This window comes from Dendrobates tinctorius, unplaced genomic scaffold (assembly GCF_039654945.1).
Source record: "Dendrobates tinctorius isolate UK_male_01 unplaced genomic scaffold, ASM3965494v1 ptg000045l, whole genome shotgun sequence".
Taxonomy (NCBI): Eukaryota; Metazoa; Chordata; class Amphibia; order Anura; family Dendrobatidae; genus Dendrobates; species Dendrobates tinctorius.
The window spans coordinates 10696601-10713037 of NW_027361713.1; the positions used below are offsets into that span (position 1 = coordinate 10696601).

A 16437-nucleotide genomic window follows, 5' to 3' on the forward strand; every position below is an offset into this window, starting at 1 on the left:
TTGGGCTCCCTCAGGTCCCACCACGTAAGGGTGTTTTCGGACAACCGCACAGTAGTTGCTTACTTGAACCATCAGGGGGGTACAAGATCCCGCGCCCTAAGGGAAGTGACAAAAGCAATCTTCCAGTTGGCAGAAGAAAATCTCAGCTCACTGACCGCACTACACATAAAAGGGGCAGACAATGTGACGGCAGACTTCCTAAGTCGCACACAGCTAAGACAGGGGGAGTGGGAGTTGAATCAGGAAGTTTTCACTCAGATCACGAAGCTATAGATCTATTCGCCAACAGGACAAACCTGAAGGTGAAAACCTTCTGCTCCATAGACCCCTTCAGGAACCCGGTAGCCCTGGATGCCCTCATGATCCCCTGGCACTTACCCCTTGCTTATGCGTTTCCACCAATCGTCTTAATTCCTTCAGTTCTGAGGAAGATTCGGGAGGACAAAGCAAGGGTAATACTAATAGCCCCCTTCTGGCCGAGAAGGACGTGGTTCTCGTGGTTGAGGAGAATGTCCATCTCCGACCCTTGGGTTCTCCCGGATATCCCGAACTTACTCTCCCAGGGCCCAGTACTGCACCCTCAGGTGGAAAACCTACATATGATGGCCTGGAATTTGAAAGGGCTCTGTTGAGCAGCAGAGTCTTCTCCATAAATTTAGGGTCCACTCTCTCTTAGAGCAGGGGTTAGCTACCAGCACATTGAAAGTTCAGGTGGCGGCACTGGGGGCCCTTTACAACTATGACTTGGCAGGGAACCATTGGGTGGCCAGGTTCATTAAGGCGGCCAGTAGATCCAGACCTATGCCTTCCCTAAACACTCCTCCCTGGGATCTAAACCTGGTCCTCACAGCCCTGTCCAAACCTCCCTTTGAACCATTACAAGAGGCTCCACTAAAACTGATATCACTCAAGACTTCCCTCCTGATAGCCCTGACATCGGCCCGTAGAATCAGTGATATCCAAGCCCTGTCAGCCTTCCCTCCGTTTACACAGATCCTAGAGGACAGGGTGGTACTTAGAACAGACCCAGCCTACCTGCCGAAGGTAGCATCCCGATTCCACAGAAGTCAGGAAATCTCCCTCCCCTCCTTTTGCCCCATTCCCAAAAACGGGGAGGAAGAAGTGCTACACACATTAGATGTGAGAAGATGCCTAATTGAGTACCTAGCGGCCACCAGGGAGTGTAGGAAGGATAGGTCTCTTTTTTTTTTTTGTCTGCTTCCAGGGATCAAGGGGCGAAAGGCATCGACGGGCACGCTGGCGAGGTGCATAAGAGACGCCATCACCTTGTCGTACTCGTCGCAGGGGGCGGACGTCCCAGACAGAATAACAGCCCATTCTACTAGAGCGGTGTCAAATTCCTGGGCAGAGAGAGCAGGCGTCTCCATTGAGCATATATGTAGAGCCGCCACTTGGTCATCTCCCTCAACTTTCTTTAACCACTATCGGCTGGACCTAGCCACCTCCTCAGATTTATCCTTTGGTAGAAGGGTACTGGAGGCAGTGGTCCCCTCCCCTACTAGATAGTCTCTGCAATTCTCTCCGTGGTGCCGTCATGGGGGAAAGAGAAAAGTGTAGTTACTTACCGTTAACGGTCTTTCTCTGAGCCCATGACGGCACCCGTATATTCCCAAGCGTGGGGTGCTCACTTATTGTAAATACAGTTTAGGCAGAAAGTCATGTGGTATCTCCTCTATGCAGTTTAATGAATATAGGAATTTTCTTTTCTTTTTCTTAAAGTTGTTATGTTAGTATTAGGCCGAAGTTCCGTTAATGCTCTGTAAAACAACTGATGCGGGAGAGAGGTACAACCTTTTTGTCTGTAGGTTTCCTGTCCCCGTGGGGCGGATCCTCTTTGTCCATGGTGCCGTCATGGGCTCAGAGAAATACTGTTAACGGTAAGTAACTACGCTTTTTACCTCCTATGTTTTAGTATTTTACCTCCAGTATTTGGTCATTATTTTCTCGGTTTTTGATCAGTATTTTACCTCAGTATTTTTCTTTTTTTTTATTGCAATTAGTGCAATTTCTCTCAGGATCAAATGTTTTTATGTGCAATATAATCATTATAATTTATTATAACTAACCATAGTTGGTTACTATGCCCGGGCAACGCCGGGCTCTTCAGCTAGTAAAGAATAATTATTTGCTGACTTAACTTCACATGCTAACAATTGGCGAAACGGCATTACATTGTGATCACTATAGGAAGCAGCTGTAATTGTCAATAACTACAGTATTTGACAAAACTCATATCAAACGCATATCATTTTTCCATGGTATTAACCAACCCCTTCCTGACATCAGACGTACTATCCCGTCCATGGGACCCGGGCCCCTATGACCATGGATGGGATAGTACGTCTACCGCTATCAGCGGCGCCCACGTGGTAAGCGCCGCTGATCGCGGCCGGGTGTCAGCTAATTATCACAGCTGACACCCTGCACAATGTGTCAGGGGCGGTCACGGACCGCCCCCGACACGTTAACCCCTTGCACACCGCGATCAAACATGATCGCGGTGTACCGGGGGTTAAAGGGAAGCATCGGCAGGGAGGGGGCTCCCTCCGTGCTTCCCTGAGCCCCCCACGGCAGCGCAATGTGCAGCGCTGATGCCGGGGGCTCCTTTCCTGCAGGCCCCCGAATCCAAGATGGCGACGGGGCCTGCAGGAAGCTGGCTTCCTCAGTGCCTGCAAAGCGCAGGCATGAGGAAGCTTTGTGCACTGCCTGTGACAGATCGCTGATCTGTCACAGTGATCTGTGATGTGACAGATCAGCGATCTGTCACAGAACAGTGATGTCCCACCTGGGACTATTTAATAAAGTAAAAAAAAAATAAAAATAAAGTGCTAAAATAATTTAAAAAAAATCGCCAAATAAATTGCAAAAAAAAAAAATATTCCCCCAAATAAATCCATTTTTTGAAAATAAAAAAAACAAAACAATAAAAGTACACATATTAGGTATCGCCGCGTCCGTAACGACCCGCCCTATAAAACTGTCCCATTAGTTAACCCCTTTAGCGAACCCCTTAAAAAATAAAAAACGAAGCAAAAAATAATGATTTATCATACCGCCAAACAAAAAGTGTAATAACGCGCAATCAAAAAGACGCATATAAATATCCATGGTACCGCTGAAAACGTCATCTTGTCCCGCAAAAAACGAGCTGCCACACAGCATCATCAGCAAAAAAATAAAAAAGTTATAGCTCGCAGAATAAAGTGATGCAAAAATAATTATTTTTTATATAAAATAGTTTTCATTGCATAAAACCGACAAAACATAAAAAAAAGACCTAAATGAGGTATCGCTGCAACCGTACTGACCCGAAGAATAAAACCGCTTTATCAATTTTACTGCACGCGGAACGGTGTAAACGCACCCCCCCAAAAGAAATTCATGAAACGCTGGTTTTTGTTCATTCTGCGTCCCAAAAATCGGAATAAAAAGCGATCAAAAAATGTCACGTGCCCGAAAATGGTACCAATAAAAACGTCAACTCGTCCCGCAAAAATAAGACCTCACATGACTCGGTGGATCAAAATACGGAAAAATTATAGCTCTCAATATGTGGTGATGCAAAAACTATTTTTACAATAAAAAGCGTCTTTTAGCGTGCGACAGCCGCCAAACATAAAAACCGCCATAAATAGTAAATCAAACCCCCCGTTATCACCCCCTTAGTTAGGGAAAAATAATAAAATAAAAAAAATGTATTTATTTCCATTTTTCCGTTACGGTTAGGGTTAGGGTTAGGGCTGAGATTAGGGTTAGGGGTGTGTTGGGGTTCGGGTTGGAGTTAGAATTGGTGGTTTCCACTGTTTGGGCACATCAGGGGCTCTCCAAATGCAACATGGCGTCTGATTTCAATTCCAGCCAATTCTGAGTTGAAAAAGTCAAATGGTGCTCCTTCCCTTCCAAGCTCTGACATGCGCCCAAACAGTGTTTTACCCCCACATGTAGGGTATCAGCCTACTCAGGACAAATTGCAAAACAATTTTTGGGGTCCAATTTCTCCTGTTACCCTTAGGAAAATAAAAAATTGGGGGCAAAAATATAATTTTTGTGGAAAAAAATGATTTTTTTATTTTCATGTCCGAGCGTTATAAAATTCTGTGAAGCACTTGGGGGTTCAAAGTGCTCACCACACATCTAGATAAGTTCCTTAGGGGGTCTAGTGTCCAAAATGGGGTCATTTGTGGGGGGTTTCCACTGTTTAGGTACATTAAGGGCTCTCCAAAGGCAACATGACACCCGCAGACCATTCCATCAAAGTCTGCATTCCAAAACGTCACTACTTCCCTTCCGAGCCCCGACGTGTGCCCATACAGTAGTTTTCTCCCACATATGGGGTATCAGCATACTCAGGACAAATTGGACAACAACTTTTGGGGTCCAATTTCTCCTGGTACCCTTGAGAAAATAAAAAAATGGTGACTAAAAGATCATGTTTGTGGAAAAAATATGAATTTTTTATTTTCACGCCCGGGCGTTATAAACTTCTGTGAAGCACTGGGGGGTTCAAAGTTCTCACCACACATCTAGATAAGTTCCTTGGGGGGTCTAGTTTACAAAATGGTGTTATTTGTGGGGGGTTTCCACTGTTTTGGTACATCAGGGGTTTTCCAATCGCGACATGGTGTCCGATCTCAATTCCAGCCAAAAACGTCAAATGGCGCTGCTTCCCTTCCAAGCTCTGCCATGTGCCCAAATAGTGGTTTACCCCCACATGTGGGGTATCAGCGTACTCAGGACAAATTGCACAATAACTTTTAGGGTCCTTTTACCCTTGGGAAAATAAAAATTGGGGTGAAAAGATCATTTTTGTGGAAAAAATATGATTTTTTAATTGTACTGCTGTAAGTTATAAACTTCTGTAAAGCCCTTGTGGGTTCAAAGTTCTCACCACATATCTAGATAAGTTCCTTGGGGGGGGTCTAGTTTCCAAAATGGGGTCACTAGTAGGGGGTTTCCTCTGTTTAGGTACATCAGGGACTCTCCAAACGTGACATGGCGTCCGATCTGAATTCCAGACAATTTTGCATAGAAAAAGTCAAACGGCGCTCCTTCCATTCTGAGCTCTGCCATGCGCCGAAACAGTCGTTCCCCCCCACATATCAGGTATCAGCGTACTCAGGACAAATTGCACAATAACTTTTGCAGTCCAGTTTCTCCTGTTACCCTTGGTAAAATAAAAAAAAATTGAACCTGAAGTACTTTTTTTGTGAAAAAAAGTTAGATGTTCATTTTTTTTTTTTAAATATTCAAAAAAATTCCTGTGACGCACCTAAAGGGTTAATAAACTTCTTGAATGTGGTTTTGAGCACCTTAAGGGGTGCAGTTTTTAGAATGGTGTCACTTTTGGGTATTTTCTATCATATAGACCCCTCAAAGTGGCTTTAAATGTGATGTCGTCCGTAAAAATAAAATGGTGTTGTAAAAATTAGAAATCGCTGGTCAACTTTTAACCCTTATAACTTCCTAACAAAAAAAAATTTTGGTTCCAAAATTGTGCTGATGTAAAGTAAACATGTGGGAAATGTTAGTTATCAAGTTTTTTGGGTGCCATATCTCTGTGATTTAAGGGCATAAAAATTCAAAGTTGGAAAATTGCAAAATTTTCGCTAAATTTCCGTTTTTCTCACAAATAAACGCAAGTTATTTGAATGAAATTTTACCATTAACATGAAGTACAATATGTCACGAGAAAAAAATGTCAGAATCACCGGGATCCATGGAAGCGTTCCAGAGTTATGACCTCATAAAGGTACAGTGGTCAGAATTGTAAAAATTGGCCCGGTCATGAACGTGCAAACCACCCTTGGGGGTGAAGGGGTTAAGGATGATTTTACATATAAACACACGCCTCCCCCTCGCTTATTTGTACGGTCATTTCTGAACAGACTATAGCCCTGTAAATTAACCGCCCAGTCATGGCTCTCGTCCAGCCATGTCTCGGATATCCCCACCATGTCATAATTATGTTCCAACAACATTAACTCCAATTCCTCCATTTTGTTGGCGAGGCTTCTGGCATTAGTATACATGCACTTTATGTATCTCTCTGTACCTCTATTCTTTCTTAAATTATTAACTGTTCTAACCCCACCCCCCATGCCATCCCCACCCCCAATGTCATTCCCACCCCCAATGTCATTATTTGTGCCCAGGTTTCTATCTGCACTGTCTTCCCCTCCTATAAAAGGAATACCCTCCCCCCCGTCCCTAGTTTAAACACTCCTCCAACCTTCTAGCCATTTTCTCCCCCAGCACAGCTGCACCCTCCCCATTGAGGTGCAGCCCGTCCCTAGCGTAGAACCTGTAGCCAACTGAGAAGTCGGCCCAATTCTGCAGGAACCCCTCCTTCCTACACCAATTCCTGAGCCACTTCTTAACCTCCCTAATCTCCCGTTGCCTCTCTGGCGTGGTACAGTAAGTATTTCCGAAAATACCACCTTGGAGGTCCTTTCTTTAAGCTTACAGCCTAATTCCCTGAAATCATCTTTAAGGACCTTCCACCTACCTCTAACTTTGTCATTTGTGCCAATGTGCACCATGACCGCTGGGTCCTCACCAGCCCCTCGCAGTAATCTGTCAACCAGATCAGCAATGTGTCGGACTCGAGCGCCAGGTAGGCAGCACACCGTTCGACGATCCCTGTCTTTGTGACAGATTAATTGAGTCTCCCACTACCAGAACCTGTCTGGCCTGCCCTGCTCTCCTATTTCGCCCCTTACTGAAGCAGACACTCCTCCGGCTTTCAGAGGACATGCCTTGCTGCAGCAGTGCTGCTCCTGCACTAACACTCACCTCAACTGCAAACTTATTTGGGTGTGCCAGATCAGGACTAGCCTCCCTGGTGCTCTTCCCTCTACCCCGCCTTCTGTCACCCAGCTAGCTGCTTCATTGTCCTGCAGCCCCAACCTAGCATCCCCGCCCTCATCTATCCCTTTGAGCGTCTGCTCATTGAGCAGAAGACTCCTTTCCATATTGTCTATGGATCTTGGTGTTGCCAGCTGCACATTTAGATCCAGTATCAGGGCTTCCAAATGCACAACGTGCTCACATCTTGCACAGCAGTATGCACCCTCGACCGGCTGTTCAAGGATTTCATACATGCGGCAAGACGTGCACTGGATGGCATTGGCAATAGTGGAGCACATCCTAATGGAGATTGCACCAGACAATAAGATAAGCAAAAATAAATAAAGTATTAATAAAATATAACAGCAATTCAGTAACACCTCCCTTGGAAACTCCCTGAATCCAAAGTCACTGAATCACAACTCGCACACTTTCCACAGTTCGCACTTACGCTCAGGTCACACTCAGCTCGTTCACACTCGCTCAGGCAGAAGATTTAAAAGAGGTTTTTTTTTAATTTTTTTCCCCCCTTTTACCAGCACACTACCTTGCTGCTCAATGCACTTCTAAAAGGAGTTGAGCCCCAACCAGCTGCCCCTTATAAACCCTTAATTACTGTATGAACTCCCACCCTTAATTAACCCCTTGTGAATATAGTTACACCTCAAGATTTAAATGCAATATAGTTAACCCTTTAACCCCTTCCCGACCTTTGACACAGCGTATGTGTCATGAAAGTCGGTGCCAATCCGACCTATGACGCATACCCTGTGTCATGAATTCAAAGCCCCCCTGCGGGTCGGGTGACCGGGGTCAATGAAAGGTCACCCGACCCGCAGATACAGGGGGCTTTGTAATTCACCACAGGGGGCGTGGCTTCGCCCCCACGTGGCTACGATCGCTCTGATTGGCTGTTAAAAGTGAAACAGCCAATCAGAGCGATAGTAATATTTCATCAATGAAAATTGATGAAATATTACAATCCAGCCATGGCCGATGCTGCAGTAGCATCGGACATGGCTGGAGACACCGATTTGACCCCCCCCACCGGCGATCGCCCCCCCTGCCACTGAATGACAGCGGCGATCTGCCGCCGCTGTCATCATCTGCCCCCCCTCCCATTCCCTTCGCTCCCCGCCAGCTTCCGATCCCCCCCCTCACCCACTCTCACCGCCCCCGGCACCTTCCAAGTCCCCCCGTCGCTCCCGGTGTCCGGCGGGTCCGGTTCATGGGCGCCGCCATCTTAGAAAATGGCGGGCGCATGCGCAGTGCGCCCGCCCGAATCTGCCGGCTGCAGATTCCATTATTTCATTTTGATCACTCTCAGAGTGATCAAAATAAAATAAAAAGTAAATGAACCCCCCGATTATCACCCCCATAGGTAGGAAGAACTAATAAAATAAAGAAAATATTTTTATTTTTCCATCAGGGTTAGGGTTAGGGTTGGAAAGAGGGTTAGGGTTAGGGTTAGAAAGAGGGTTAGGGTTGGAAAGAGGGTTAGGGTTAGGGTTGGAAAGAGGGTTAGGGTTAGGGTTGGAAAGAGGGTTAGGGTTAGGGTTGGAAAGAGGGTTAGGGTTAGGGTTGGAAAGAGGGTTAGGGTTGGAAAGAGGGTTAGGGTTGAAAAGAGGGTTAGGGTTGGAAAGAGGGTTAGGGTTGGAATTAGGGTTAGGGTTGGAAAGAGGGTTAGGGTTGGAAAGAGGGTTAGGGTTGGAAAGAGGGTTAGGGTTGAAAAGAGGGATAGGGTTGAAAAGAGGGTTAGGGTTAGAATTAGGGTTAGGCTTGTGGTTAGTGTTATGGTTAGTGTTGGGTTTAGGGGTGTGTTGGGGTTAGGGATGTGTTGGGGTTAGGGTTGTGGTTAGGGGTGTGTTGGGGTTAGGGTTGGAGTTAGAATTGAGGGGTTTCCACTGTTTAGCCACATCAGGGGGTCTCCAAACGCGACATGGTGCAACCTTTGATTCCAGCCAATTTTGCGTTCAAAAAGTCAAATGGTGCTCACTCCCTTCCAAGCCCCGACGTGTGCCCAAACAGTGGTTTACCCCCACATATGGGGTATCAGCGTACTCAGGAAAAATTGCACAACAACTTTTGGGGTCTAATTTCTCCTGTTACCCTTGGGAAAATAAAAAATGTTTTTTTCATTTTCATGTCTCTGCATTATAAACTTCTGTGAAGCACTTGGGGGTTGAAAGTGCTCACCATACATCTACATAAGTTCCTTGGAAGGTCTAGTTTCCAAAATGGGGTCACTTGTGGGGGGTTTCCACTGTTTAGGCACATCAGGGGCTCTGCAAACGTAATGACGACTGCAGACTATTCCATCAAAGTCTGCATTTCAAAACGTCACTACTTCCATTCCGAGCCCTGACGTGTGCCCAAACAATGGTTCCCCCACACATATGGGGTATCAGCGTACTCAGGACAAACTGGACAACAACTTTTGGGGTCCAATTTATCCTGTTACCCTTGTGAAAAAAAAAATTGTGGGCTAAAAATCATTTTTTTTGAGGGAAAAAAATGATTTTTTATTTTCACGGCTCTGCGTTATAAACTTCTGTGAAGCACTTGGGGGTTCAAGGTGCTCACCATACATCTAGATAAGTTCCCTGGGGGGTCTAGTTTCCAAAATGGGGTCACTTGTGGGAGGTTTCTACTGTTTAGGCACACAGGGGCTCAGCAAATGTAACATGACGCCCGCAGACCATTCCATCAAAGTCAGCATTTCAAAATGTCACTACTTCCCTGCTGAGACCCAACGTGTGCCCAAACAGTGGTTTCCCCCCACATATGGGGTACCAGCGTACTCAGGACAAACTGGACAACAACTTTTGGGGTCCAATTTCTCCTGTGACCCTTGTGAAAATAAAAAATTGCGAGCTAAAATTTCATTTTTTGAGGAAAAAAAAAGATTTTTTATTTTCATGGCTCTGCGTTACAATCTTCTGTGAAGCACTTCGGGGTTCAAGGTGCTCACCACACATCTAGGCAAGTTCCTTATGGGGTCTAGTTTCCAAAATGGGGTCACTTGTGGGGGGTTTCCACAGTTTAGGAACATCAAGGGCTCTGCAAATGTAACATGATGCCCGCAGACCATTCCATCAAAGTCTGCATACCAAAACGTCACTACTTCCCTTCCGAGCCCTGACGTGTGCCCATACAGTGGTCATCCCCCACATATGGGTTATCAGCGTACTCAGGACAAACTAGACAACAACTTTTGGGGTCCAATTTCTCCTGTTACCCTTGTGAAAAAAAAAATTGCGGGCTAAAAATCATTTTTTTTGAGGGAAAAAAATGATTTTTTATTTTCACGGCTCTGCGTTATAATCTTCTGTGAAGCACTTGGGGTTCAAGGTGCTCACCACACATCTAGATAAGTTCCTTGGGGGTCTTGTTTCCAAAATGGGGTCCCTTGTGGGGGGTTTCTACTGTTTAGGCACACAGGGGCTCAGCAAATGTAACATGATGCCCGCAGACTATTCCATCAAAGTCAGCATTTCAAAATGTCACTACTTCCCTTCCGAGCCCCGACGTGTGCCCAAACAGTGGTCTCCCCCCACATATGGGGTACTAGCGTACTCAGGACAAACTGGACAACAACTTTTGTGGTCCAATTTATCCTGGTACCCTTGTGAAAATAAAAAATTGCAGACTTAAAATTTTTTTTTTAGGAGAAAAAAATTTTTTTTTAATTTCACTGCTCTGCATTATAAACTTCTGTGAATCACCTGGGGGTTCAAAGTGCTCACTATGCATCTAGATAAGTTCCTTAGGGGGTCTAGTTTCCAAAATGGGGTCATTTGTGGGGGAGCTCCAAAGTTTAGGCACACAGGGGATCTCCAAACACGACATGGTGTCCTCTAACGATTGGAGCCAATTTTCATTTCAAAAAGTCAAATGGCGCTCATTCCCTTCTGCGCCCTGCCGTGCACCCAAACAGTGCCCCCCCCCCCCACATATGGGGTACCAGCGTACTCAGGACAATCTGGACAACAACTTTTGTGATCCAATTTCTCCTGTTACCCTTGTGAAAATAAAAAATAGCGTGCTAAAAAAATGATTTTTGAGGAAAAAAAAATGATTTTTTATTTTCACTGCTCTATGTTATAAACTTTTGTGAGGCACTTGGAGGTTCAAAGTGCTCACTACACATCTAGATAAGTTCCTTAAGGGGTCTAGTTACCAAAATGGTGTCACTTGTGGGGGAGCTCCAATGTTTAGGCACACAGGGGATCTCCAAACGCGACATGGTGTCCGATAACGATTGGAGCTAATTTTCCATTCAAAAAGTCAAATGGCGCTCCTTCCCTTCCGGGTCCTGCCCTGCACCCAAACAGTGGTTTATGACCACATATGAGGTATTGGTGTACTCAGGAGAAATTGCCCAACAAATTTTAGGATCCATTTTATCCTGTTGCCCATGTGAAAATGAAAAAACTGAGGCTAAAAGATAATTTTTGTGAAAAAAAAATACTTTTTTTTTTTTTTTTTTACAGATCAATTTGAGAAGCACCTGGGGGTTCAAAGTGATCACTATGCATCTAGATAAGTTCCTTGGGGGGTCTATTTTCCAAAATGGGGTCACTTGTGGGGGAGCTCCAGTGTTTAGGCACACAGCGACTCTCCAAACGCGACATGGCAACCGCTAAATATTCCAGCATATTTTCCATTCAAAAAGTCAAATGGTGCTCCTTCCCATCTGAGCCCTGCCGTACGCCCAAACAGTGGTTTATGACCACATATGAGGTATCGGTGTACTCAGGGGAAATTGCCCAACAAATTTTAGGATCCATTTTATCCTGTTGCCCATGTGCAAATGAAAAAATTGACGCTGAAAGGAAATTTGTGTTGGAAAAATTAAAATGTCCATTTTTTCCTTCCACATTGCCTTAGCTGTTGTGAAACACCTGAAGGGTTAATAATCTTCTTGAATGTGGTTTTGAGTAGCTTGAGGGGTGCAGTTTTTAGAATGGTGTCACTTTTGGGTATTTTCTGCCATATAGACCCCTCAAAGTGACTTCAAATGTGAGGTGGTCCATAAAAAAAATGGTTTTGTAAATTTTGTTGTAAAAATGAGAAATCGATGGTCAACTTTTAACCCTTATAACTTCCTAACAAAAAAAATATTTTGCTTCCAAAATTGTGCTGATGTAAAGTAGACATGTGGGAAATGTTATTTAGTAACTATTTTGTGTCACATAACTCTCTAGTTTAACAGAATAAAAATTCAAAATTTGAAAATTGCGAAATTTTAAAAATTTTCGCCAAATTTCTGATTTTTTCACAAATAAACGCAAAAATTATCGACCTAAATTTACCACTAACATGAAGCCCAATATGTCACAAAAAAACAATCTCAGAATCGCTAGGATGCGTTGAAGCATTCCAGAGTTATTACCTCATAAAGGGACACTGGTCAGAATTGCAAAAAATGGCCAGGTCATTAAGGTCAAAATAGGCTGGGTCATGAAGGGGTTAAAAACACAGATAGTAAAATAAGAGATTAACCCTGTAGAGAGAAAAAATAGGTTAAACAAGCCCCCAAGCTCCCCCAAAATTTAACAGGTAGAAAGCACTCAGCAACCTACAATTCAGCAACTCACACAGGTATTTGTTATAGGTTTTCAAAATCTTCACTGAATCTCAAGTCACGCACTTACCACAGTTCGCACTTACGCTCAGATCACACTCAGCTCCATTTTTTTCATAATTAAACGCAAATACTATCTACCTAAATCTACCGCTAACATTAAGTGCAATATATCACAACAAAACAGACTCTGAATCGCTAAACTGTGTAGAATCGTTAGAGTTATTACCACATAAAGTGTTAATAGTCAGTTGTGATCAATTTTTCCTGGTCCTGAAGGTGAAAATTAGCTTGTGGGAGAAGAGGTTAATGCCAGGAACATTTTTAAAAGTATTTTAAATTAGAAGATCTCTGTTGATCTTGCCAAGCAGCCCTCTAAATGTATGTCTTGAAATATCTGAAAAAGTTGAAGTGCTACTTTTCATTTTTGTAAATGTAAATTATAAGTGTGTTTCATTTTGACATTCTATCCATTGAAGTAAAACAAATGTATATTATTTTTACCAGGGTGGATTAGCGATGGGTCCGATGCAGCCTACTGCGATGACATTTGTGGGACAGGCTGGATTTATAAGAATGGCGTCTCCAGGTCCAGCTTACACTACTGACATGCAGAAGCAATTTGTTGAAGAGCAACAGTAAGTTTATGTAAAACATGAAGACTCAAACTTCATGTGTAATTTGATGTGGCTACAAAATATCGTTACATGTTGCTTTTTACAAATTTGCAGTTAAAGGTTTTTTTTTTGTTTAATCATTGATTAAAAATGATAAACTTTGGCATACTTGCTTTCCACTCTTCTTGCGGATCTGACACTGACCACTCCAGAGGACTCAGCTGACTCCGGAAGCAGTGTCTCTGATTTGGAATTTCCAACATCTCTGCGCTTTGTAATTGGCTGCGGTGGTCAGGTGTTTAGAAGTGCACATCATTGGATGTTTCTCCGACCCTGCTGTCTGTGTTGGGCCTGTGGGGCTGCTGGAAGGTGGGAATATCTTCAACCCATGGATGGAAAAAAAAATCCTGTCAAACAACCTCTCAAATACACATCTAATTGTAATTTGAGAAGTCAGTCCTGCTGCAAGTAGTTTGCAGTTAAATGTTATAGAAAGTTAACCTGTTTCACTGGATTTCACCCGCCTTTGAGCGTGCAGTTCTCTAACTTCTTAAAGTTCCAGAGTTGGAACAAGCCACATCTTCTGGCTAATTTACCATAGTAAATTACAAAATACTACTAGAAAACTTGTGTTGATTAGAATGAGTCTCGTATCAAAGGATTTGTGCTGGAAGCTTGTAACGGAACGTTCCATGGAGCATTCTGTATTTTGGTGAACCATTGATCTCAAAAGAACAAAGCAGTCTTATCACTTATACCGCATAAAAAAATTAAAGCAATTCTTCTTAACGTTAGAGGTGGAACAAGTCCCATGTTCTGTCAGAAAAATGTTCTAAATTGCAAATCACTGCTACAAAATTTTAGTCGCATGGCTTAGGATTCCTGCTAGAAGCCTGTGGCGTAATGTTCCATGGGGCATTCCATGTTTTGGTTAACGGTCACTTATCTCAAAATCACAGAAGCCAAAACTTTATGGCCCTTATTTATCAAACAGTTTTTCACAAATGTAAAACTTTATGAAATGTCGTAATTTTTTTAGACAACTTATAGCTGTACAGAAAGTTTTACGCTATCTTCAAAAACTTTTTTTTGAAAAGTGGGAATAACTTTGCAAGAAGTGAACATGTGTAGCGAATAAATTCATAATCATTTGCACCACTAAAGTGGTATCCCCAAAATCGTACTGACCCAAAGAATGAAATTGACTTCTCACGTATACTGTTGTTCCAAAATTTGAAATAAAGCTTGGTTTGCATTTATCTTTTGCAGGGCCTTGAGCAATTTACATCATGATTTCTGTCCGACTCTCCCAAAATCAGGATCCTGATTAACCCCATGACAGATCCATTCACTGTAATGAGGTAGACAGAATCCAAAAGAACTGTCTGACCCCTGTCCTGTGTTTTTAGGGATGCATTAAATCTTGGTCAACTATATCTATGCCATAAACCTAAAAAAGCGGTCACTGCAAGAACAAAGGCTAGACAGTCTAAAGGGACTCCGTCTACCTTATTATAGTGAGTTCAGGGGTTTGAGACATGTTTTCCGCTTATTAAAACAGACACCTCTGTGTGTGTGTATGTATATATATTAAAGACCAAAAGTTTGGACAAACCTCATTCAAAGAGTTTTCTTTAGATTCTGTAGACTCACTCTGAAGGCATCAAAACTATGCATTAACACATGTGGAGTTATATAATTAACAAAAACGTGTGAAACAACTGAAAATATGTCTTATATTCTAGGTTCTTCAAAGTAGCCACCTTTTGCTTTGATTACTGCTTTGCACACTCTTGGCATTCTCTAGATGAACTTCAAGAGGTAGTCACCGGAAATGGTTTTCACTTCACAGGTGTGCCCTGTCAAGTTTAATAAGTGGGATTTCTTGCCTTATAGATGGGGTTGGGACCATCAGTTGTGTTGTGCAGAAGTCTGGTGGATACACAGCTGATAGTCCTACCGAATAGACTGTTAGCTGCTTTTTTTCTTGCCATAATACAAATTCTAAGTAAAGAAAAACAAGTGGCCATCATCACTTTAAGAAATGAAGGTCAGTCAGTCTGAAAAATGGGGAAAACTTTGAAAGTGTCCCCAAGTGCAGTGTCAAAAACCATCAAGCGCTACAAAGAAACTGGCTCACATGAGGACCGCCCCAGGAAAGGAAGACCAAGAGTGACCTCTGCTGCGGAGGACAAGTTCATCCGAGTCGCCAACCTCAGAAATCACAGGTTAACAGCAGCTCAGATTAGAGACCAGGTCAATGCCACACAGAGTTCTAGCAGCAGACACATCTCTACAACAACTGTTAAGAGGAGACTGTGCAGCAGGCCTTCATAGTAAAATAGCTGCTAGGAAACCACTGCTAAGGACAGGCAACAAGCCAAAGAGACTTGTTTGGGCTAAAGAACACAAGGAATGGACATTAGACCAGTGGAAATCTGTGCTTTGGTCTGATGAGTCCAAATTTGAGATCTTTTGTTCCAACTACCGTGTCTTTGTGCAGTGCAGAAAAGGTGAACGGATGGACTCTACATGCCTGGTTCCCACCGTGAAGCATGGAGGAGGAGGTGTGATGGTGTGGGGGTGCTTTGCTGGTGACACTGTTGGGGATTTATTCAAAATTGAAGGCATACTGAACCAGCATGGCTACCACAGCATCTTGCAGCGGCATGCTATTCCATCCGATTTGTGTTTAGTTGGATCATCATTTATTTTTCAACAGGACAATGACCCCAAACACACCTCCAGGCTGTGTAAGGGCTATTTGACCAAGAGGAAGAGTGATGGGGTGCTACGCCAGATGACCTGGCCTCACCAGACATGAACCCAATCGAGATGGTTTGGGGTGAGCTGGACCGCAGAGTGAAGGCAAAAGGGCCAACAAGTGCTAAGCATCTCTGGGACAAGACTGTTGGAAGACCATTTCTGGTGACTACCTCTTGAAGCTCATCAAGAGATTGCCAAGTGTGTGCAAAGCAGTAATCAAAGCAAAATGTGGCTACTTTGAAGAACCTAGACTAGAAGACATATTTTCAGTTGATTCACACTTTTATGTTAATTATATAATTCCACATGTGTTAATTCATAGTTTTGATGCTTTCAGAGTGCATCTCCAATTTTCATAGTCATGAAAATAAAGATGACTCTTTGAATGAGAAGGTGTGTTCAAACTTTTGGTCTGTACTGTGTATGTATATGTGTGTATATGTATATATATAATATATTATATATGTGTTTGTGTGTATATTTATATATTATATATGTGTAAGAGGAAATTCTTACGGAGAGCTGAAAGGACCGGAAAAAGTTGTAGACAATCTTCTTATCGAGCTGAGGTTGATTGAGAGATACACGGCAGAACAGGAC

The 16437-nt window shown here is 43.3% G+C and overlaps 1 protein-coding gene across 3 annotated transcripts in view; it reads left to right on the forward strand.

Annotated features, from left to right (window-relative positions):
• Window positions 1-16437, forward strand: part of SYNRG (synergin gamma) — a 324950-nt gene that overhangs the window by 65349 nt on the left and 243164 nt on the right. For all 3 annotated transcript variants that reach the window (XM_073575612.1, XM_073575614.1, XM_073575613.1), the window contains exon 4: window positions 12962-13092. In XM_073575612.1, the coding sequence (XP_073431713.1) occupies window positions 12962-13092 (131 nt within the window). The remainder of the gene's footprint in view (window positions 1-12961; window positions 13093-16437) is intronic.